Genomic DNA, 25734 nt, shown 5'->3' on the forward strand with positions numbered 1-25734 from the left:
TTCATGGGGTTGAGCCCTGCCTCAGAGCCTGGAGCCTGCTTCATATTCTGTGTTTCTCTCTCTTCTCTTCTCTTCTCTTCTCTTCTCTTCTCTTCTCTTCTCTTCTCTTCTCTTCTCTTCTCTTCTCTTCTCTTCTCTTTCCCCACTCAGTCTCTGTTTCTCTCTCAAAAAATGAGTAAACATTAAAAAAAATTAAACAGGGTAAAAAAAATCATGCCATGTGAACTTAACCAGTGTTAAGCATGCTTTGGCCTACTGTTGGAGTTTCATTTATGTGATTAGGTTTAAAATGTGGACTATGCTGAATTTCTGGCTCTGAAATACATTTTCAGTTAATGGGGAGGAATTGCCTCAGTGCTTAGCAACATCATGAATTCTGTAGCATTCTGTTTCTTTTTTTTTTGTACTAAAGCAATTGGAAAGATGCCCAGAGGTAAATATTACTTTCTTTCAAATGGAATGAGCACATATAAAAATAAGGGGCCAAAGTTTTTACTGTGGTTGAAAACTTTAAGTGTGCCCTTTATAAAACCATATTAGGTGTGTTACTCAGTCATTCAACTCAGCAGCATCATGATCATCATGTCATATTCAATGGCATAAAAATAGGCCTTTTTTTCAGAGACAGTTGGAATCTTTTTTAGGACAAGATTTGAACAAGCAATACAATTTTTTAAAAATACAGAGCTGCTAGAGAAGACACACTCAACTTTTTTATAGATTGCTCATATTGACAGTTTGTGTTGCGCATGATTCAGGTCCCTATAATTAGTTTAAATCATTTTCTGTTTATGGTAGAGGACAATTAAATTGGATTGTCCTTGTATCTATTAAAATACATTTCCTATGTTTTAATTTTCCATTATTATTAGGCATGGTATAGTTGATATTTATCTTTTAGAAAGACTCCTGGTTTGCTTTGGGAACAAGTAGACAAAACATTTAAAGTTGTTAAAATACATTTTACATTTATATTTCTTAATCTGCATTAGACTAGGCCTAGATGCTATATGATAGGTCTTCTGTTTTAGAATTGTATGGTATCACCAACTTTTGGTGGACTCTGGATTTTATATCAAGTGATCTTCTGGGAATGTCATCAGGTTCTTCTCTAGGTAAGGGCCCTTCTTAGGCTGTCATCCTGGGCAAAGACTAGAAGGCAGTGTAGCTTAGCAAAAATACCTAGCAAAGTATTTATATGACAATTATAACCTGCCCTCTCTAGGACATTCCTTTTGTCCTTGCCTTTTGTACTTAAAAGACTAAGCACTTGTTTCTAAGTCTTCCTTTTCCTCTGACTGTTCTTTGACTCCTCATTCAGGTAGAGGGTAACTTTCTAGTAATTTTTCCCAGGAGGCATTTTAAATGGACTTAGTTCCTGGGAGTCTGACCTAAAAAAGGCAATGTCACTACCTCCGTTTTGGTTATTTGTTAGAAAATATTTCACACTCTTTATGCTGATTTGTAGTGGGCTTAAACAATTGTATTTAAGGAATACTTTTTTTTAACCATTTATTTACGTGTGTATGTGTGTGTGTGTGTGTGTGTACCTTGCTTCAAGTTGTTTCTTGCTATCTTGTCTTGCAAGTTCCTTGCATGGTAACTTGTTGAATTTTTAAAAGTGGTATTGAATGGGTGGTTTTAGACTTTGAGCATTTTATATGTGTTAGGTTTGTAGGAGGACTTTACTTTTTTCCTCCCCTTAGCATTTCATTTTTATTTTCACTTTTTAATGGTATATTTTCCCCAGATCTCCATGTATAATTTTCCAGTCATATTCTTTATTATTATGATTATAGATTCCCCTTCTTGACCTACATTTTGTTTTCTTGACACTTGTGTTCATAATGCATTTTTAGCACTTGATCAGACTTCTTTAATTTTCTTCTTTCACTATTACTAAGATTTGGGACTTAAAAAGTTTTAAAAACCATGACTATAAACCTTTTTATTTGTGTCACCAGACCACATTGCTTAATTCACTGTAGGTGAAACTGCTTAATTATTCCAAAGCTCTCTTTATGTCTCTCAGTAGTAAACCCTTCACTGAATGCAAAGCTGCCCTATGAGAAATTCTAGAAGGTGTATAATAGAGGAACTCTAGGATATCATAGTGGTGTCTATATTTTGTTCATATGAATTCTACAAGTATATAAATTTTAAATGATATGCTGGCAATTATGGCCGATTATACAGGCTTTCACTAACCTTGACATAAACTGATTCCTAACTAGCAGTCCCTATATGGTTCGAAAAAGTTTTTTATTCTAAGACATAGTCTACTAATGTAATGGTGATTAATTGTTGTCTGTATTAAAACACTTAAAATGGTATACATTGAAGTGTCTGTGGAAATCTTATTTAGAAGCCTTTCTGATACTTTTGCCTCCTTATATTTTCCACCCTCCCCAGATAATTCGTTGCCCTAAAGTTATATGTGCTTAACTTTAGCATGAAATTCTTATTTTGTTTTTTAGTAACTGAAATTAAGGTAATCTTTAAGTTAATTGATCTATGAGATTTTTAAAAACATTCTCTTAGAGAATTTGTTTTATTATTTTCAGAAATAAAATATTGTAATTTAAAAAATACTAGAAAAAAATTAGAGAGATATAAATATATTTTGTCTTATTGCCCCTCTCCTTGTATAAAGAGTATTAGAAGTGTTTGCATATTGGATAACTAAGGAAAAGTAATATTTTCAGTGAATATGCATGGATTTCAACTCTAAGTCCAAGCCACAAATTTAAATAACTTGTGTTCTTTTAAGGTCTTTTGACCACCATTCCATTTATCTTTTCATTAAAATTATTTTTTTAGTGATATACTTCTTTAACTTTGTGTTCATCATCATCTGTGACTTTTAAATTGGGCATGTATTCTCAACAAGCTATGTGGCCATATGCAGTACTTCCTAGTAACTTACTTTCCACTTTGAGTAGTTTAAAATAAATGATTGTCATGATTTTACAAAGTATTATGTGAGGATAAAAGCCAGAAATGGAAAGTATGTAAAATACCTCAGTCATCCTGGAAGGAAAACTGTAACTTTGGTGAAGTTACAGAGGCTGATGTACAAATTTGACACCTTTCCTTTGTATTTCTTTTTATAAAACAAAATCATTGATGGTATATGTAAGTTACAATTTAAAGAAATGTGATTTTCAGGTATTTGCAAGCATTTTTATGCATGCATTGTGTAAAATCACATTGCATATCAGTGTAAGGAATTTGTGTCTTTCTGAGAAATAAAGGAAGAATTTACTTGTGTTATCACTAGTTTTGACCATAAGGACTTCCCCCCCCCCCTTTCATTTACAGAACATTTATGTTCTGGTGCATGTTTTGGAGTGCGTGTGTGAAAGTTTGTGTTTCCCATTTTAGCATGTGCTTTTGGTAACTTCTACATATTGAACTTCCTGAAATTCTAAATGAAAGTACTTAAAAGAGGGATCCCTATGTTAATAAACAATAAGCATGTATAAAGCTTCTGGAAAATTAAACAGAACAGCCTTGTAATGTTCATAGAAAAGCTAGTATAATAGTTGCATGTTTGGGATTGGGGTTTTGTTGAGTTCAAGTGTTATTTATTTTCTGTTAAGCATTTATCTGTCTTTACACTTTATTTGCAGGAGAAATTTTGCAATTCCATGTGGTAAGAACACCCCCTGGTAGAGGAAATGTTTCTGTTAACTGGAAAATCATTGGGCAAAACCTAGAACTCAATTTTGCTAACTCTACTGGACAACTCTTCTTTCCTGAGGTATTACTACAAAGAAAAGATTTAACACAACTATATAGAGAAAACATTGTAAGTAAAACCTTGGTTTCTGAGCATAATTAGTTATGGAAACATGCTCATAATCCAAAGCACTCATATATCAAAGCAAATGTCAAAAACCAATGGCTCAGATGTGATCATGTTACATTCAGCATCATGTACTATTTGTATTGCAAGACATTGCTTGTTTATCAAGTTAAAATTTATTAGGAATGTTTACTTGTCTTGTGGAATACTTGGAGAACAAGTTACTCACAATCCAAGGTTTTACTGTATTTTGAAGAAAATGGGAAAGCTCTATGTAAAACAAAGATGAACAGAGATTGATGTGAGAGTTTTCTTCAAAACCTAGAGGAAGAACATTACTTGAAAAATATCTAAGACATAAGAAGTGCCTGGGGTGGGGTGCCTTGATGGGTGTCAGGTAAGACTCTGAGTCCTGATTTTGGCTCAGGTTATCTCCTGCTTCATGAAATTGAGTCCTGCTTTGGGCTCTGTGCAGACCACTACTTGGGATTCTCTCTCTCTCTCCCCGCCCATCCTTCTGTCTGCACCTCCACTGGACATGCATGTGCTCTCTTTCTCTCTCAAAATAAATAAACATTTTTTAAAAAGTGGATTTGTTTTCTCCTGTGTACTCGTCAGATTTACTTGAAAGAATCCGCAGATGTCAACTTTCTATCTGAGCCAAGCTCCCTTGCTGCTCTCCTGCTCTCCCACTTCTGGTGTCTCATTCTGAACAGGATGGATAGTGCTTGTCCTTTTCTGTTACTCTTTGCTGTCTTGGAACTTTAAATGCAAGGCAGTAACAAACATAGCTCTTAAATGTCTTTTTATGTTTTGTCCACACTATTTTTTGAGGTTCCATTTAGAAGCTCTTTCTGATAGTTTGAAAGAAGGTGATTGGTGGGAAATAACTTTATAAAAGCATTTCTTGGATAGAAAGACAGCACCATTTAATTTTAAGTCGCTCATCTCCATCTCTTTTCTATACTCTTTATGAATTCTTGTTTGATAATGTGTTTCATTCTGTTTCCTCCTCATTTCCACTCCCTTAATATTAAGCCACGCTCCATAACTTTCTGCCTTGACTACTGGTTTGGCCTTCTAGTACCTACTTTTTCTGCAACACGGCCTTCTTTTTCATGCTTTCATTTTTCCTGTTCACCACTGCCATAGATATCTCCCCAAATACTGCTTTGTCTTAAATTTTCAGTAGTGCTACAGTGCATATTGGATAAGATTTACATTCTGTAGCGCAGCATTCAAGATCCTCCATAATTAGCTGCTGTCTATTTCAGCCTGGTTTCCCTGTGAGTCAGTAGTTTTTATTTATTTTTTAATCCACAAGCTGCTTGTTTAAATGAAAATATATTTAGATGCACAATTTATAAAGCCAATAAAAACAGGAGATATTTTATGTTCAGTGGCAATAGAGGGATAAACTTCTTTCTGTTTGCCATAGGGGTCATTGAATAAAACAATATTTGTGCATTTGTTGGATGACAACATTCCTGAGGAGAAAGAAGTATACCAAGTCATTCTCTACAATGTCATAACACAAGGTAACTCAAAATTCAACTTAAAATTTTTTTCTAGTATATTATTCTTAGAAAATAATACTTGCTATCTCTATATTTAATAACTAGGTACATACTAATTAAGAAGCATTAATTTTTTTAGGATATTACTTTAAATATTATCTGTCCCATAGAAATGTTAGAGCTAAAAAATTCATCTCAACATGGGAATTTTTCTCTGTGGATTCAGGAAAAATCTCTAAAAATTTTGCTAAATATTTTCCGATGGAATAAAATGCATTTCCAAAAGAATAATTTTTCTGTAATTAATTTATATTAGCATACCAACTTGGATTTGGGCCAGGTCTGTCAATAGTTCCAATCTAATCATTTTGAGTACATCATCTGGGTACTTCCTTGAATTTTGACTCAATTTCTGTAATTCAGATGATGATTATAGCAAATAATGATCATATATCAAGTGAAAATATCTTATGATTTACCATCTAGCAAAAGAAATGTAAAGTGTAGGTTCTGTTTGTCAACGTGAAGATTTCTGTTAAAGGGGTGAATGAAATAGATCACTTTTTGGTCACTTCAATATGTTTCAGAGGGTGGGGTTAAATTTAAGTATTTAGAAGTTAATGCCAAATCACTGTTAGATTTCTTGTGATTTCTGATGTTTTTAGGAGTTCCACCAGCAGGAATTGCTCTGCTTGATGTTCAAGGATATGCAGCTGTCCTGACTGTAGAAGCCAGTGATGAACCACATGGTGTTTTAAATTTTGCTCTTTCATCAAGATTTGTTTTGCTACAGGAGGCTAACATGACAATTCAGCTTTTCATCAATAGAGAATTTGGATCTCTAGGTTTGTGTTACTGTAGAGTGAATGGGGTTTCCAGGCAGGTGCTTTTTTAATAGTCTACTTGTATGGATGAAAGCCATTGCTGAAATAAATCAGAATAACAGAATAACAGAATAAATCAGAAAAACAATTTAGCATTTGTTAATTCATAACAAGACTTTATAACTTCTTTATTTTTGAAGTTTATTTATATTTTTAGTAATCTTCACACCTACTGTGGGACTGGAACCCACAACCCTGAGCTCGAGTCACATGGTTTTCTTTTCTTTTTTAAAATTAATTAATTAATTTTTTAAATGTATTCCAAGTTAGTATGTAGTGCAACAATGATTTCAGGAGTAGATTGCTTAATGCCCCTCACCCATTTAGCCCATCCCCGATCCCACAAGCCCTCCAGCAACCCTCTGTTTGTTCTCTTATTTTAAGAGGGTCTTATGTTTTCCCCCAATTCCTGTTTTATATTATTTTTGCTTCCCTTCCCTTCCTTATGCTCATCTGTTTTATATCTTAAATTCCTCATATGAATGACATTATATATTTGTTTTTCTCTCATTTCGTTTAGCATAATACCCTTTAGTTCCATCCACGTAGTTGCAAATGGCCAGATTTCATTCTTCTTGATTATCGAATAATACTCCATTGTGTGTGTGCATGTGTATATATATATATAGATACCACATCTTCTTTATCCATTCAGCTGTCGATGGACATTTGGGCTCTTTCCATACTTTGACTATTGCCTATAGCACTGCTATAAGCATTGGTGTCCATGTGCCCCTTTGAAACAGTACATCTGTTTCGATGTGCTATTGCTGGGTTGTAGGGTAGTTCTATTTTTAATGTTTTGGGGAACCTACATACTATTTTCCAGAGTGACTGCGCCAGTTTGCATTCCCACCAGCAATGCAAAAGAGATCTTCTTTCTCACATTCTCGCCAACATCTGTTGTTGCCTGACTTGTTAATGTTAGTCATTCATTTTTTTATTTTTAGAATTTAATTAATTAATTAATTAATTTATTTTTAAATAGTTTATTACCAAGTTGGTTTCCATATAACACCCAGTGCTCTTCCCCACAAGTGCCCCCCTACATGATCATCACCCACCTTCCCATTCCCCTTCCCTTTTCAACCCTCAGTTTGTTCTCAGCTTTCAAAAGTCTCTCATGATTTGCCTCCTTCCCTATCTCCAACTCTTTCCCCCTGACTTTCCCTTTCCTATGGTCCCCTGTTAGGTTTTTCCTGTGAGACCTCTGAGTGAAAACATATGGTATCTTTCCTTCTCTGCCTGACGTATTTCGCTTAGCATGACTTCCTTTGCTACAAATGGCCAGATTTCATTCTTATTGCCATGTAATATTCCATTGCGGCACTTTCATCAATAGCCAAATCATGGAAAGAGCCTAAATGTCCATCAACTGATGAATGGATCAAGAGGATGTGGTATATATAATGTTACCCATTCTGACAGGTGTGAGGTGGTATCTCATTGTGGTTTCAATTTGTATTTCCCTGATGATGAATGATATTGAGCATTTTTTTTCATGCATCATTTCACCATCTGGATGTCTTCATGTCTTCTGCCCATTTCTTCACTGGATTTTTGGTTTTTGGGTATTGAGTTTGATAAGTTCTTTACGGAATCACATGCTTTTCTGACTAAGCCAGTCACGTGCTCCCAACTTCCTTATTTTTGAACATTTAAAGTAATTATCTGTCATCACAGAAATGCTGTGTAACAATCATAAAATCTCAGCAGTATGTAATGATAGGCTCATCCTGGGTCCACTACCATAGATTGGGTTTGGCTAGGGGTAGCCCTACTCCAAATGTCTCTCATTATTTTCCTGGGATCATTAGAGGCCCACGAAAGTAAACAGAAGCATGCCAGGCTCCTTGAGGTTTAGGCTCAGAACTAGCACATAATTGCTTTTACCTTGTACTAACAGCCAAACCAAGTCACAGCCAAGCTCAGAGTCTAGAGATAGCACAGTATACATTGCCCACAGTGAGACATCACTGAGGTATTACAAGGCCAAAGATATAGGAAGAGGTAAGGAATTGCGGCCAATAATACAAGGTACTGCAGGTGCTTTTAGGAAAGTCAAAAAGTTAACACTAAGATATTATTTTAAATGTTTAAGTAATTATAAAAATCTCTTCTCATCCAATTCAATTAGGAGCCATAAATGTCACATATACCACAGTTCCTGGAATGTTGAGTCTTAAGAACCAAACAGAAGGAAACCTCGCTCAGCCAGATGTTGATTTTGTCTCAGTAGTTGGCTTTCTGATTTTAGAAGAAGGGGAAACAACAGCAGCCATCAACATTACTATACTTGAGGTAAAGCTGTTTAGCTATTGTTATATTAAATCTGAATAACCAAAAAGAAAGTAGAAATTGATGGAATATTCTGGTGCCTTTAAATCAGCTTGTTTCTTTTTGTGATTTTTTTTTTTACAACCACCCTGGGGTTTCTGTTCCTGTCTAAGTAGGCTGGTCTGCTGTTGTATATTTTGTTATAGAAAGATATTCTGATAAAGAGAATTTCCTTAAGGCAATTCTCTTTAAAATTGGCATTGGCTTCTGAGATTCCAAGGGAGCATTTTGATTATTCCAAAGGATTCATTGGACCAGCAAATCCATGTAGGTCAGCATTTTAGTTGTTAGGACTGGTTAAAATAGAGATAGTGAGAAACTCACGGGAGGCTAATGGCATAAAATGTGATTACAGTCAAACTTAAAGTTATCACTGGTGACTGAAATTGCATTTTAAATGATTTTTCATCTTGTAAAACCTCATGCTGTTTTGGGACCCAGTGTTTCAGCTACCTGACTACATTTCCAAAAGGTTTATGAAAATAGTATGTATGGAGAAGGTAGGAGATGGTATGTGTATGTATTGGGGGGAAGAGCATAAATACTGCTTTAGAAAAATAATTTTCAACTAGTATATATTTTGGGGGTTCTGTTTTTGAAAAGGTTTTATTTACTCAGGGCCTTTTTACTTACAGAAAATTCTAAGTAGCTGAACCACCCACCATCTGAAGTTAGTAACTCTTATTTTGTTGATTACCATTGCACAATGACTTAACACAGTAGTATGAGAACTAACACTCAGCATGTGACATGAAACACACTTTGGTAAAAACAAAATGAACATTAAGCCAAGTCTTCTTTCAAATATATAACCTATTAATATAACTGAATATAAATAAATGGATTATTCCTTAGGTATGATAATTTTTAAAACAAAATATGTAGTAACCCTTCTTTTCCTTGCAGAGTCTAGATTTATGAACACAGAGTTTCCAGTTTACTTTTTTTCCCCTAGGTCTTTGTAGCTCTTTTTATTCCCTATATTAAGAGACTGCAGGCCTGTATATACAGAAATAAGCCAGGCCTGGGGTGGGGAACAGGGTGAGCAGTGATAGGGGAATTGCTGCATGAGAGTGAGGAACAGTGGGGGTGACTGAGGGACTGTCCCTTTCACATCACTGATTCCTTAACTCCCATTGGTCTATGTATTAACAGAAGATTGTGTAGAGAAATTTTCCTTTTTTTCCGTAATGAAATATATCTCCTTTAAATAAAATGAATAATATAAAATGTATGTACAGACATTATGCGTGCACACCCACACACACATTGAGTTTTTAGGTAAATATTGTTGGCTGTCTTGTCATGATTGACATGGGTTTTGCTAGTCCTGAAGTGCTGACAGCTCAGAGCCTGGAGCCTGCTTCAGCTTTTCTGTCTCCGTCTCTCTCTACCTCTTCCCTTGTTTGTGTGCTCTCTCTTTCTCTCTTGAAAATAAATAAATAAACATTAAAAAAATTAACTGTCACAAATAGCTATCACTTTTTAAGGACTCTCTGTAGGCCAGGCACTCCATACTCATTATTTTTAATCATTATTACAATCCCCAAAGTAGCAATTACTTCCCCCATTATAAAGATGGTGTAAAGTAAGGCCTTTAAGTAACTCACTTAAAATTACACAATTTGGTGTTAGGTCTCCTTGACTGTGAAGCATGTGTTTTTTCATAGTATTCTATTCCACATTCCAATCATTGGATAGTAAGGTAATTTAAACCTTTTGCACCCTTTATATTTAAAATATATTAGGTTTGTATATTTATGTTATTGGTTGACATATCAGTCTAGAAAAAAATATATTAGCAGTTTTATGTGGTTCAACCTAATAACTTACCGTACAATGATGTAAGTTTATGCTTTTATTATTTTTTTTAAATTTCAGCTTTATTGAAATATAATTAAACACTGCATGGTATCACTTATGTAGAATCTAACATATATGTAAAATAGTAAGATATTTAAAATGTATATTGTGATTTTTAAAAAAAAAGTTTATTTATTTTGAGAGCAAGAATGTGAGCAGGGGAAGGGGCAGAGAGGCGGAGAGAGAGAGAGAGAGAGAGAGAGAGAGAGAGGGAATATCTCGCGCAGTTCTCTGTACCATCAGTGCGGAGCCTGATGTGGGGTCCAAACTCATGAACCATGAGATCATGACCTGAGCCCAAGTTGGATACTTAACTGACTGAGCCACCCAAGTGTCCTTGTGGTTATTTGATACATGTATACATTATGAAAGGGATTCCCCCTATCTGTTTAATTGACATATTCATCACCACATTTATCTTTTTTTGTGTCTGAGAATATTTAAGTTCTATTTCTCCTAGCAAATTTCAATTATATGATACAGTGTTATTACCTATATAGTCACTGTGTTTTACATGAGACCCTTGGACCTTATTTATCTCAGAGTCGAGTTTGAACATTTTTACTAACCACTCCCTATTTCTCCCACCCCCAGCCCCTGACCCTGGCAAGCAGTTTTCTACTGTCTGTTTCTATGGGTTTAACTTTCTGTTTTGTTTCTTTTTCAGATTCCACATATAAGTGATACCATGCAGTATTTGTCTTTTTCTGACTGGCTTATTTCACTTAGCATGATGCCCTCTGGGTCCATCCATGTTGTTGCAAATGGCAGGATTTCTATCTTCCTTGTGGCTGAATAATATTCCATCATATATATACACACCACATCTTCTTCATCCATTCACTTGTTGATAGACACTTAAGTTTCCATATCTTGGCTATTGTGAATAATTCTGCAAACATGGGAATTCAGATATCTGTTTGATAACCTGTTTTTATTACCTTTGGATATATACCCTGGTGTGGGATTGCTGGAATATATATAGTTCTAATTTTAATTATTTGAGGAACCTCCTTATTATTTTAATTAGTGGTTGCACTAATTTACATTCCCACCAGCAGTGCACAAGGGCTCCCTATTCTCATCCTCACCAAGACTTCTCTTTTTATCTTTTTGATAATAGTCATTTTAAGAAGTGAAAGTATTGTCTCATTCTGGTTTTGATTTGCATTTCCATGATGATCAGTGATCTTTGGCACGTTTTCATGTATGTGTTGGCCACTTGTCTCCATCTGTCTTTTTTTTTGTTATTAATAGTTTATTGCCAAATTGGTTTCCATATAACACCCAGTGCTCTTCCTCACAAGTGCCCGCCCATGAGCATCACCCCCTTCCCCTTTCCTCCTCCCTCTTTAGCCCTCAGTTTGTTTTCAGTATTCAAGAGTCTATCATGATTTGCCTCCTTCCCTTTCCCTGACTTTCTTCCCCCCACCTTTCCCCTTCCCATGGTCTCTTGTTAGGTTTCTCCTGTTAGACCTATAAGTGTAAACATATGGTTTCTGTCCTTTTCTCCCTGACTTACTTCACTTAGCATGACATCCTCAAGGTCCATCCACTTTGTTACAAATGGCCAGATTTCATTCTTTCTCACTGCCATGTAGTACTCCATTGTGTATATATACCACATCTTCTTTATCCATTCATCTGTATCCATCTTTCTTAGAAAAATATCTATCCAGAGCTGTTGTACATTTTTAAATCAGATTATTTGTGGGTTTACTTGTTTTTTGCTGCTGAGTGTGTCAGTTCTTTATATATTTGGACATTAACTCTTTACCACATGTGTGATTTGCAAATACTGTCTCCCATTCCATTGGTTGTCTTTTCATTTTGGTGATGGTTTCCTTTGCTGTGCAGAAGCTTTTTAGTTTGTTGTAGTCCCACTTAGTTATTTATGCTTTTGTTGCTTTTGCTTTTGGTGTCAAATCTGAAAAAAATGTCATAGCCAAGAATATTTATTTAAATTTTTAAATCTTTTCTATTCTAGCTTTGCATTTTTATACTTGTATACTACTTAAGTATATATTTACCAGATAATTTTAAAAACTGCTTGTGAGAGGTCATGACTTTGAGAGCATACCTGTAGAGAATTTAATGGATATAATTTTTGCAGGATGACATACCAGAGCTAGAAGAATATTTCCTTGTGAACTTAACTTATGTTGACCTTATCATGGCTCCTTTAACTTCATTTCCTCCTAGACTAGGTATGATTTTTGTTTGTTTCCGTTTATGCACTGCAAATGAAGTAAAGTTATTCATTTTAAAATCAGAAGTAATAACTATAATACTTGTTAATTTCAGCTATGGAAGAAAATATGGTGAGCTTTTATATTTATTTTAGTTTAGAGATTGTCATCTATTGCAGTTTTCTACATTGGATATTGTAAACGAATTCAAGAATTATGTATTGTGTGATGCTTTCTAAATTTTACAACTATTTATAACCAAATTTGTAATCTTCAGAATAGAATTAGTTCTTGAAAGGCATTTTTCCTTTTAAAATTTGATTTGCTCTTTTTATTAGATCTCCAAACTATCAGATGATTTTATTTTCCTTTAGGGTAAACAGAACTTTTGTTTGTTTGCTGTGTTCTCTGCTTCTTTTTTGACCTTTTACCTCTTTCTTTTCATGCTTTAGAAAAGACTCACTTAATTCATTACAGACTAAAAGGTAAAACTTGAACCTCAGTACAGATTTATGTAGATTTCTTTAACAAGATGCTTTCTTATTTTAAAACACAAACTCTAGTGTGTAGTTTGGACACTTAGTATTGAGAATTTTGTCTGAAGCTTGTAGACATAATGGGCTAGGAGGTGTGGGCTGTGGGTACTATCTTTCCCCATCCCTTTGTTGGAAGGTGGGGTGGATGGTGGGAAATTAGCCTGGGTTCAAGGAGGGGAAGCATGACTGAGAGGAGTAACCTAAGACATATATGTTCCTCATTCACTTGTGAGGCTCATTATGACAGCTTTGAAAATAAGAGAGGGGAATAATGAGTTTTTAACATATTACAGTAAAACCTTGGTTTGTGAGCGGTATTTGTTCTGGAAACATGCTTGAAATCCAAATATCAAAGCGAATATCAAGTACCATTGGCTCATTTCTGATCATGTAACATTCAGTGTCATATACTACTCGTATTGCACGATATTGCCTGTTTATCAAGTTAAAATTTATTAGAAATGTTTGTTCATCTTGCAGAAAACTCACAGAACAAGTTATTTGTAATCTATGGTTTTACTGTATTTGAAAAGTTTCATTCTTTTGCAAAAGAAATTTATGACTTCAGTGACTAAGCTCTTTATGCCTAGTATTTATTACAAGATAATTACTGTTTATGCTAAGAAAACTAACAAAACACTTCATATTTCTTTATACTCATAATAGAGGTAACTTAAATAGTGTAACTTCTGTTTAGTGCTTTCTAATATCCATGTTTCAAGTGCTTTATATGTCAGTACCATCATTCCTCACACTTTAATATTTTACCAATGAGAGAGTGGAGGCTAGGAGAAGCTAAGTAACATGCCCAGAGTCACACAGTGAGGAGATGTTTCATCTGGGCTTATGCTGTAAGCCTCTAGTCTGATGGACACAAATTTTGATTTTATATTCTTTTCTTGACAGTGTTCTCTTTGCTCAGAGAGATTTACACTCCCCCTATCCCTTCCCCATCTAGGCAACTGTTATAAGTATCCTAAGAGTAAGATAGTGCCTTCAAATTTTAAAAAGGACAAAGGAAAGGACAAAATATTAAAAAACAAAACAGGGACATGGTTGGTTAATATTTCAAGACTGAATAATGAATACTGGAAATATACTCAACTTGGTAGACAGAGTAGAAGATAAAAAGGGATAAGAGAGCTTTACTTAAGTCTTAGTCTCTGTCCTGCCTACCCTTTCCAATTTTCCCTTTTGTCTCAAATTGTATCCCTATCTCTCCCTGCATCTCCTTCTTACACCTGCTCTTTTCTCTGCACTACTTGCTGTCTTTCTCTTCCCATTCCTTTCTCTTTTCTTGCTCTTTCTACTTGTTCCAGTGGTCCCTAGTTTCCTTTCCTCTTGAAATGGATTAAAATAATAGAAATAAAACCATAACCCCAGTTGCTTCTTTTATATTGTTCTCAGTTCATTAGATTTCTATAAGTTTATGTTCTTATTAGCAAAACATTTCTTATATGTTTCTTATAAGCATATCTTTATTTTCTTAAACATCTTTGAGTAATGTCTATGGTATCTCTATTTTAGAAATTATATGATCTCAAAGGCTTGTCTTTAAATTCTGTGTCAAATAATTCTTTTTTAATTATTTCTATTTAAAAAATGTATTTCTGCATTTTTTTCAGATTCGGAGGGCTTGACTGCGCAAATTACTATTGATGCCAATGATGGTGTTAGGGGTGTAATTGAGTGGCAACATAGCAGGTAAGACCAAGGCTGTGTAAGCATTCTTTTCTGAGTTCCAGATTTGTTATCTCTGAATAAAATCTTTTAAGGAAAAGATTAATGTATTCTGTGTATTTTAGGTTTGAAGTAAATGAAACCAAAGGAAGTTTAACATTGGTAGCTCAGCGGAGCAAAAGGACCCTTGGCCATGTTTCCTTGTTTGTATATGCCCAGAATTTGGAAGCACAGCTGGGGCTGGATTACATCTTCACCCCAATGGTGAATTCCTTGAGATTTATAGTGATTTAGGTCTTATATAAGTAAATGTGAAAGTAATGAACTATTATGTATTCCATATTAAATTAGGACAAAAGACTTCTACACTGTGGAATAGCCCCCTTCACTATTTTAATAAAATTTGTAAATTGAATTTTTAGTTGTAGAGATTATTCTGTATTTATTTTATTAATTTGTTATTTTGTTTTAATATTTTATAATATTTTGTTCACTATCTTATTGCAATGTATATAATGGAGAACACAAGTTATTGTGTCACAGAATTTATATTATATTTATATTATTATAAACACACTTTCCCGAGTGTTTCTCATGCTTCTTTAAAGTTTAAAGTCTTATTTTTTAAGTGATCTCACCACCCAACATGGCTGTTGTGGCTCAAACTCACAACCCTGAGATTAAGAGTTGTATATTCTACCAACTGAGCCAGCCAGGTGCACTGAAAACTTTGTCTTTTATTTCTTTGTTTTAATTTGAAACACAATTAATCTTTTAAAATGCTTTTTAATCTTACTCTTGGTGCCTTTTATTCCTTAGTCAAATGTTTACTTTCTTCTCTTTCTCCACACATTTTACATTTTAAAGTTAATGTTGTCAATTTAAATAAGAAGAGATCAATAAAAAATAAGGGAAAGTCTCTTATATTTATTAAAATAGCTTATTTCACATTGCCAGCCATATTGTATTTTTGCCAAATATTCTGTGAAAATTCAACCGTGTATTTATATATAATGCCATCTACTTTCACTTTCTTGACCAGATTCTTCATTTGGTTGATGGAGAAATGTACAAAAATATTGACATCATGCTTCTTGATGATGACATTCCAGAAGGAGATGAAACATTACAGCTGATTTTAACAAATCCTTCTCCTGGACTAGAGCTGGGGGGAAAAACAATAGGTAATTGATAATTTCTTATACACAGTTTACTCTTACTCATGATGTTTTCCTAACATGGAGACAGTAGTAAAGGGATTAGAGTTTTGATGATTTTCTATACTTAGAAAAAAAAAACATTTTAAGTTTGACATTTTGTAATCCCTAATGTCAGTATAATAGTCCTTCCAGCCTTGTGTGGTTGTGTGTTTGTGTGTGTGTAAAACAAAAAAGTAGGTTGGTAGTAAGGATAATACTAAGTCATTTCTGTAGCTACAAACTAAATAAGTAAATGCCTTTCCTTTGGAATTTGAATTCTGCTCTGGTTTCCTGTTTAGCCATAGAGGGAATGACAAGGTAGTTGTTGTAGTATCATCTTACACAGCTTTAGATGCGGTGGTACCAAGACTTAACATGCCACCAAAGATCTTACAGTTTTCTGCCTCTTCTCCCTGCCCTTTGGTTTATTGGCTTCATCACAAGACTGATGTTACTTGTCACAAGATGATTATTCACTCCTTTCTTTTACATTCCACATAATAAGAAAGAGGAGCACTCAAAATCAAGCATTCCTAAAAAAGGACTAATACAATTCTGTTTGGAATTATGTAGGTTATATGCCAACTGCCATGAGTAGGAGAAAAGAATATCTTGTTGGTCTCTGTCAAATTTACTGTATGCATATAATTTCCTATTTTTAAATTGAAATATAATCCTCAGTGCTTTGATATTGGGTGATTTCTTAAACTATGCCCCATTAATCAGCCTTTCAACTCCTTTGAAACTTCCATAAAATTGCAATAAATAATCTTATATATAAATCTTTGTATATGTCAAAAATTAAGATCAACTGTTGAGTACACTGGGTATTGAGTGGAAAGGACAACACCTGCCTTCTATATTACCCCCACTCCAAAGTTTGTATAAATATTTTTATTTCTTCACATCCTCAGTAGGGATTTCTTTGGATTTAAACATTTCTCTCTCTCCCTCCCTCCCTATGCCCCTCTTCATTTGTTTTTCCTGGCTTCTAATTCTGTTCTATTTGCTTTTTTATATACTAAAAGGAGTTTTATCATAGTTTTAATATACATTTTAATTTTTTAGGCCAAATACTTTTTATTTTCCTCCTCTGTATCATCTCACCTATTCTTTCAAATGTCTTTTCTATATGAACTTTAAAATCAGTGAAGTGAATTCTATAAAACACTGTTTTGATAGTGTTGGGGTTGAATTGAAGTTTTAGATTAATTTGGAAGGACTCAATGTCATTATAATATTCCTTTTCCATTTAGAAATGTGATATAGCTTTCCATTACTTTAGATCTTCTTTTGTACCATTGCCTTAATTTGTGTTCCCTCAAAAACAAGCCCTGAGACAAGGATTTGAATGAAAGTAGTTTATTGGAGGAGGTGATTTCTGGAGACATAGTGAGAAGTGAAGAAGTGAGACAGAGAGAGAGAGTAAAGCTGATAAAAGATGGGGTAATGAGTGGTACTGCTTTGGGCAACTGGAGCTCTGTGCTGCGCGGGTCCTTCCTAGACACTGAGTTGAGCAAAGCTCAGGGTGATCATCCTAAAAGGAAGGAAGTGGAGATATTCATTCACCAGTTCCTGTCCCTCATTGTTTGAGGATGTTCTTGGGTGTTAAGTCTCTAGCAGTTCTGGCCTTACTCCTGCATCAGCTGATGCTGTCCTCAGGTAGAGAGATCAGTTGGCAAAAGAAACTCTTGAAGTGGCCTCAAGAGGGCCAAGGGGGAGTTCACATGAATTCTCCCAGGAGCCACTGCTCTTCCTCTTCCCGTAAGCGGCCTGAGGTGATCTCTGAAAATGATTCGCTATTCACTTGACCCGGAAAACCCGACAAAATCATGCAAATCAAGAGGTTCAAATCTTCGTGTTCATTTTAAGAACACCCGTGAAACTGTCCAGGCCATCAAGGGTATGCATATCCGAAAAGCCACCAAGTATCTTATTTTTTTTTAATATAACACAATTTATTTTTTTAACATATGCAGTTATTTTCCGTCACTTACAATACAGTAGTTACCCAAGTATCTTAAAGATGTCACTTTGTAGAAGCAATGTGTGTCATTCGGATGCTACAATGATGGAGTTGGTAGGTGTGCCCAGGCCAAACAGTGGGACTGGACACAGGGTCGGTAGCCAAAAAAGAGTGCTGAATTTTTACTGCACGTGCTTAAAAATGCAGAGAGTAGTGCTGAACTTAAGGGTTTAGATGTAGATTCTCTGGTCATTGAGCACATCCAGGTGAACAAAGCCCCCAAGATGCAGCATAGAACTTATAGGACTCATGGTCAGATTAACCCATACATGAGCTCTCCTTGCCACATTGAGATGATCCTCACTGAAAAAGAGCAGATTGCTCCTAAACCAGAGGAGGAAGTTGCACAGAAGAAAAAGATATCCCAGAAGAAACTGAAGAAACAAAAACTTATGGCATGGGAGTAAATTCTGCATAAAATATATGCAAATAAAGGTAAAAACAGAAAAAAAAGGGAAAAAAAAGAGGGCCAAGGGGGTATGGGTGAGGCACTGATAGTGGTGGTCACAGTCATGCATTAACATTGTATACGTTTTTCATAAAGGTCCTGTATTTTTAACTTTGATTTCTAGGTATTGTTGCTATTGTGAATAAGGTCCCTTTTCTGTTTATATTTTTTAAATAGTTATAGCTGATACATAGAGATATTAGAAAAATCTTTTAGATGCATGCGCCGTAGCACACTTTCTAGCTCTGAGCATTGGTTCTGCCACTTGCTGGCTTGTGAACTGCCACAGATTGCCTCTCTGTGCTTCAGCCGTTGGATCTGTAAAGTGAAAATAGGAATAGAACCAACCTCCTAGGGTTGTGAGAATTAAATGAGTTAATGCAGGTTAAGGAGTTTGTAAGTTCTCAGTAGGATTAGTTGTTTCCATTGTTATTATTCCTATTATCACTAGTGGTAGTAAAAAATAGAAAGCTCTCGGTTTTTCAAGGTTACTCAGTTTATATTTTACAATAGTTCTAATTATAATAAATTTTTTCTCCTGGTTTTTTAAGAAGACAATCATGTTGTCTAGAAAATATTGTTAGTTCTGACTCTTGCTGTCCATTGTTTTCATACCTGTTACCTGGCTCATGGCTCCAGGACAATGCTGAATACTAGGAGTAATGGCAGGCATTGTTGTCTTCTTTCTGTTTTTCTTTTCTTTCTTCTTTCTGTTTTAGTGGCACCCTTCTGATGGTTCAACACTGAGTTAGGCCTTTGTTATTGGCTTTTGAGGTTGATGAGGAATCTGCCTTTTATTCCAAGACTGCTGACTATTTTTATATCATGAGTGAATATGGAATTTTATTAAACGCCTTTTAAAATTTCTCTTGTTTTTAAGGTGGTCTAGAAAAGAGTTATCTTAGTTTACAGTGAAACATCTCCATACTTCTCAGTACTTATAACCTGCTCAATTTCATTTATTGCTTTAATATTTGTATTTCAACAGCGTTAATTACTATCCTTGCTAATGATGATGGCCCTGGAGTCCTATCATTTAACAACAGTGAGCACTTTTTCCTAAGAGAACCAGCAGCTCTCTACATACAGGAGAGTAGTGCACTGTTGTATGTTGTTCGGGAACCTGCACAAGGACTCTTTGGAACGGTGACAGTTCAGTTCATTGTGACAGAAGTAAATTCCTCAGTGGAATCCAAAGATCTGAGCCCTTCCAAAGGCTACATTGTTTTAGAAGAAGGTGTTCGCTTCAAGGTATAGTATGAGGCTTTAACGCTAATGTTGGTTCTCTTTTATTGCTGAGTAGCACTGCACTGAATAGGCCAATATTTGTTTATCCATTTTGCTGTTGATAAACATGTGGGTTGTTAACAGTATTATATAGTCTGCATAGAGTGTTGCTAGAGAAATTTGTTCTGTTGATAGGATAGTGGAATGTGCAAATAATAAGGAAAATGCACATATTGTTTTGTAAATGTTAACTATTAGGGTAGCATACTTCACTTTATATTATTTTAAAACATAAGCTGAAAGGAACTCCAAGCCATTTGTTATACTCACTAAGTCCTAACTAGTCATCTTTTTGGGCACATTTTCATTAAAGAAAAAAATAATTGCTTACTCTAGCCTACTTATTTGAGAAGCATGTATCCTGTATGAGTAGGAATAGCTTACTGGAAAAGAAATACTGGATTTGGGGTTAATTATAAATGTGATCTACACTTATGGCAGTTTACCTTCTGAAACTTTTTTCTGTATATTGATAATATTCTGTTTCTGCAACTAAATTTTATTCGTTTATTTTAGAGTTTATTTATTTATTTATTTTTCAGAGAGAGAGAGAGAGAGTGAGCGAGCGTGAGTGAGCACACAAGCAAGGGAGGGGCAGAGAGAGGGAGAGCGAGAATCCCAAGCAGGCTCTGTACTGATAGCACAGAGCCTGACACAGGGCTTGATTGCATGAACCATGAGATCATGACCTGAGCTGAAATCAAGAGTCAGACACCTAACCAACTGAGTACCCAGGCTTCCCTAAATTTTATGTTTTAAAACACAGTTGAAGTTTAAAATAGCTAATGACACATGCTTAAATTTTTAAAAGTCTGGCATGTAAAGTAGATTCTAAGGTAATATATTTAAAACTATTTCATCTAAAAACAGTCTACCCAGTAATGTTTTCTTGGTGATCAGCTATTGTACACTTTTACACATTTTGAATTCATATTTATTTGCGTATACTATTTTTTCATGTTCTTGGAAATTTGAAACTTTAATCATTTAATAATACTTACATCTTGATATAGATATAAAAGAGTTCAAATTTAAAATATTTGATGAATTTTCCATTGCTTTACATTTACAGGCATTTTCCTTTTATAAGAACGTTTTAAATACTATTAATTTGGATTTAATTAACTTAAATATTATTATTATTGTCTTTTAAATTATAATTATTACATATTGTAACTATTTATTTAATAATATATTTATTATTAATATAATTATTATATTTATTGTAACTATTATTGTTGATTCTATTAACATAACAAATATACAATAACTTATTAATGATTAATATTTAAAATATTCTTTTTCACAATGTGTTTATAGATCTTTCTATTCATTAGGCAAATTAAATGTTAGAGCAAGTTGGATTGAATAGATTTTTCTTTCACCGACATAATGGTATTTTTCCCCATGCTTTTATTTTGAGCTATAAACAGTAAAATCCAAAAATTTTAAGTGCATGGGTTGTTGACTTTCAAAATAGATATGCAGCAATGTAACCGCCACTCAGATTAATATATTGAGTATTACCATCATCTACTAGTTTCTTTCTTGTCTCTTGACCTCACCAGAGGAAACTACTTTCTGATTTCTGTCATTGAAGACTTGTTTTGCTGATTCTTGAGGTTCATATAAATAGAATCATATAGTATATCATCTTTGTGTCTGGCTTCTTTTGGCCTACATCGTTTTTGAGATCTATTGGTTTGCATTGGTAGTTGGGTTTTGTTTTTGTGTTTTTAAGAGAGAGAGCATAAACAGTGGAGAGGGGCTGAGAGAGAGTGAGAAAGAGAAAAAATCTTAAGCAAGCTCCATGCTCAGTGTGGAGCCCAATATGGGGCTGGATCTCACAACCAGGAGATCATGACCTGAGCTGAAATCCAGAGTGGACACTTAGGCAGCTGAGCCACTCAGGCGCCCCTGTAGTGGGTTCTTTACTGCTGAGTAAAATTTTTACTGCGCTGAATAGACCAGTATTTGTTTACCCATCTTTCTGTTGATAAACATGTGGTTTGTTTCTAATTTGTGCCTACTGTAGCTGTAACTGCTTTTTTTTTTTTTTACAGTGACTCCTACACTAGAATGAGACTAATGCAGTTATACAGCTAGGCAGAATGAAGAGTTAGCAAACATAGAGATCTAAATTTATTTTTTTTAATCCCAATGTTACTTTGAAATGTCATAAAATGTATTTTTAGAGACTTGAGTGCAATATATCAACAGTGTTGAAAATCTTGAATGTAGTAACTTGAAACACTTAATAACTATTACATATTATAGAGATCAGTATTAAAATAAAAAATAAGTGACATTTTCTAAAATGTATTATCTTGTCAAAAATATGTAGCAGATTTCTATTTATGTGTGTTGCAGAAATACTGTAGTCTACTAACTTTATCTTTTAATTTTGTTTTCAGGCCCTACGCATTTCCGCCATATTGGACACTGAACCAGAGATGGATGAGCATTTTGTATGCACCTTGTTTAATCCTACTGGAGGTGCTAGACTGGGGGCTCGTGTTCAAACCCTGTTAACGGTTTTGCAAAACCAGGCCCCTCTGGGATTATTCAGTATCTCCGCAGTTGCAAATAGGTACAGTTTATTCATAAGGAAATTGTCACTTCTGAAGCTAAATAGGAAATATCTTTTGACATAAAGAAAATGCAGAGGGAAATTGATACCTGACTCTTTTAAAGGAGACTTTTAAAATGAGTTCTGGCATATAGCTCCAGAGACGCATTAGGCCCTCTTGTAAGAAGGAGCATCTCAAACCTAACCATGTCCTGTATAATGGTATTATTAGAATTCTTATTTCCTCAGAATTCTCACTTTCAGGTAAAGGCTTGCACAATTTTGTATTTTCAATGCTAGTAAAAAGCAAGAAATAATATAAAAGTATGTAGCTGTTCAAACCAAATGAATGACTCTTTAAACATATATTAACATGACTGTAGTTTGAAAATTCCTCTGAAAGCTGACACATACTTGATTTTTTATTTCTTAGAAATACTCTATTTCTTGGAAATACTCCAGTAGCTCTAGTTTTGCTACTAAACTAAGAATTTCTGAATTCATTTTTTTCTTTGTGATGCTTTTATTTCATATAAGAGGAAACTTAGGAATGACAAAGCTTTATTTATTTTTTAGAATATATAGTATGAAGTTACTGTTTTCTTAAAACCTCAGTATTAGATCATAGTGCTTTTTTTAGTCTTCGTAAATTAATATTTTGAGCTTTAGGATCTCATTTTCGTGCTGTGTGAAATTTTTGGATAGATCTCACCTTGGCTTATGTAAATTTAAAAGTGTGTTAAATATATTCTAGCAATGTGATATATATATTTAATATGTAGAAATTGTATTATTTTCTGCTTTCTATTATCTTTTTTTAGAGCCACCTCTTTAGATGTTGAAGAAGCCAACAGGACAGTATATTTAAACGTGTCACGCACTAATGGCATTGATTTAGCTGTGAGTGTGGAGTGGGAGACAATATCTGAAACAGCCTTTGGCATGAGTACGTTTCGTTTCTTGTAAGAACAAAGTTTTATAACCAAGAAAGATTGCATCTATTAGATTTAATTTTCCCCTGTGAATTATATCTTACGGATCTGTTGAAAATGGAGAACAGATGTCTGATTCTTTTATTGTAGCCACAAATATTTATTGAGAGCCTGTCATGTGTCCGGCACAATATTGAGCTCAGGATGCTTAGAATTTAGGAGGAGAAAGAAATAAATTCATGTGAAAATCAGTATGTAGTTTAAAACTATAATAAATGTTTTAAAGGAGTAATTCTAAGTGCTGTGAGAACACGAAGGAGTGCTTCCCAGGGGTATCGGTGTTTGAACTAGGATTGAATGATGAGTGGGTATTGATTTTGCAAAGATCTGAGTTGGAGGAACATGGAGGGAAGGCGAGAAACTATTGAGGCACAAGTCTAGAGTCATAAAAACGTAGATAAATGAAGAACTATAGAGTGGATATTGGAATACAGGGGAGTATTGACTTTGGAAAGCTGGGTCAGACCTGATCACGGAAGAACTTGAAGAAAATGTTACATACCTTAGTCTTTATTCTAGGGTCAATGGAAAGTCTCTGAGTGGTGTAGGCTTGTAGGAGGGTTGCCAGATGTATTTGTGAGGTAATGTGATCTCGTTTGCATTCAAAGCTATCATTCTTGGTACTGTGTAGAGAATGATTTGGCAAAGAAGAAAAGAGAGGATGAAGGGAGACAAACAAAAGGTCAGCCTGTGGTAGCTTGGATGAAGTGATGGATTGGGTATGAAGGAGATTGCAGAGGTAATTTCTAGATTTTTAGCTTCTGTGGTTGCATGGAGAGTCATACTCGTCAGTAAGAAAGGAAGTATTGATTGAGGACTAGGTGTTATTTTAGTGAGGGGAGGTAAAATACGTGATTTAACACATTTTGAATTTGAGTTACTTTTGAGAAGACATTTTTCTAGATTCAACGGAAAGTTTCTGTTGCAGAGATAAATTTGGAAATCTTTAGCATGTGTATTATATTTAAAATCTTGGAAATTGATGTAAAAACCTGGAAAGAGGGACTATAGGTAGAAAAGGGAGAGAGACCCAGACTGAGCTGGCTCAAACTGGGTTACTAGGGAGAGGAAGAGGGTGTAGCAAAGGAGACGTAGAAGACCTAGTGAGAAACCCAAGGGAATGTGGGATTGCAGACAGCAGCAGAAGAGTGTTTGAAAAAGGAAGAAGTGGTAACTGTGTCTGGTGCAGAAGCCCAGTAAGATAGAAACCAAAAAATGTCCATTGTAGTTAGCAATAGAGGAGGAATAAAATAGCAAGAGCTATTTGTATAGAGGTCAGGAACTGAATAACATTTTGAATGGAGGTAAGGGAATGGAAACCTCATATATATGCAACTGTTTGAGGAGGTTTGACTTAGAAGGTAGGACCTAGCAAAGGTAGTGATGTGGTGTAGGATTCGAGGGATTTTGTTTATTCATTTGTTTAGTTTGGAGGGACTAATCATATTTAAATGCTAATGGAAAAGGCCTAGTAAGTAGAGAAAGACTGATTATTTAAAATGGAAAGAGTTAGTAGTGGTATAATTTTCTAAAAGATAGGAGGTGATGGGATCCAAAAATAAAAGATTATGATTTCTAATTCAGTTATCTCATTTTGGTTTGGAATCTGCATGTGTTTTTCGAAGTACTTGTGAGGGTGTGTGTTGGAGATTCTTAAATGTCAGCTTTATTTATTTTTCATTCACCATCTTCCTGAATTATGATAGGGAAGGATTAGGTCAGATGGTCAGCACCATAATGTAAAACATTCAGACTCTTAATGCAAAAGCTGTGGTGTACCTTTAAAAGATGACAATAGGAATTAAAAATACTTGTTTTCTAGGAAAGGAAATCACTAGTGGATAGTACATAGAAAACATTGACATGGTTTCTTAAACTGGTAATCTGAAAATGATCAATAATTTATAAGGAGCCTAGATTTCAACCTTGACATTTATTCTTAATGTTTACACATCAGCTGAAGTTTAAAAAGAACTATCTTTGGGCAACTGGTATGGTAATAAAACATACAGGTTTTTAAAAATTATTTTTCATGAGATAGGGATTTTTGTCTTTGTTTAAATGTTAATTTTAGGACCAGTACCTGTGATGACAGGTTGATTAAAAACTTGACAGCCCTTTAAAGTAGGTGAGTCTGCTTTGGCATTCTTAAATATATAAGATGTAAAGCAAGAAATCAGTGGATGGGCATAATTTCAAACTGTGTGTTTTTAAAGCTGAACATTTAGCATGTTTCTTTAAAACTGTATATTATTTAAACATTTCTCTTTTTTTTTTTTTTTTCCTATGCCATCAGGTCTTTCTTTTTTTTTTCTTTTTTTTTTTTCCATAATATTTTATTGTCAAATTGTTTTCCATACAACACCCAGTGCTCTTCCCCTCAAGTGCCCTCCACCATC

General features: G+C 34.6%; 1 protein-coding gene and 1 pseudogene across 1 annotated transcript in view; both read left to right on the forward strand.

Annotated features, from left to right (window-relative positions):
• The window catches only part of ADGRV1 (adhesion G protein-coupled receptor V1), a 506381-nt gene that overhangs the window by 103090 nt on the left and 377557 nt on the right, over nucleotides 1-25734 (forward strand). Inside the window, exons 35-45 of the mRNA XM_029942597.1 lie at nucleotides 3633-3763; nucleotides 5247-5346; nucleotides 5991-6170; nucleotides 8347-8510; nucleotides 12523-12616; nucleotides 14760-14838; nucleotides 14940-15078; nucleotides 15857-15998; nucleotides 19476-19738; nucleotides 22189-22364; nucleotides 23165-23289. Of these exons, the coding sequence (XP_029798457.1) occupies nucleotides 3633-3763; nucleotides 5247-5346; nucleotides 5991-6170; nucleotides 8347-8510; nucleotides 12523-12616; nucleotides 14760-14838; nucleotides 14940-15078; nucleotides 15857-15998; nucleotides 19476-19738; nucleotides 22189-22364; nucleotides 23165-23289 (1593 nt within the window). The remainder of the gene's footprint in view (nucleotides 1-3632; nucleotides 3764-5246; nucleotides 5347-5990; nucleotides 6171-8346; nucleotides 8511-12522; nucleotides 12617-14759; nucleotides 14839-14939; nucleotides 15079-15856; nucleotides 15999-19475; nucleotides 19739-22188; nucleotides 22365-23164; nucleotides 23290-25734) is intronic.
• LOC115294627 lies at nucleotides 17750-18446 on the forward strand (annotated as a pseudogene).

The sequence above is a fragment of the Suricata suricatta genome, chromosome 6 (assembly GCF_006229205.1).
Source record: "Suricata suricatta isolate VVHF042 chromosome 6, meerkat_22Aug2017_6uvM2_HiC, whole genome shotgun sequence".
NCBI classification, from domain to species: domain Eukaryota; kingdom Metazoa; phylum Chordata; class Mammalia; order Carnivora; family Herpestidae; genus Suricata; species Suricata suricatta.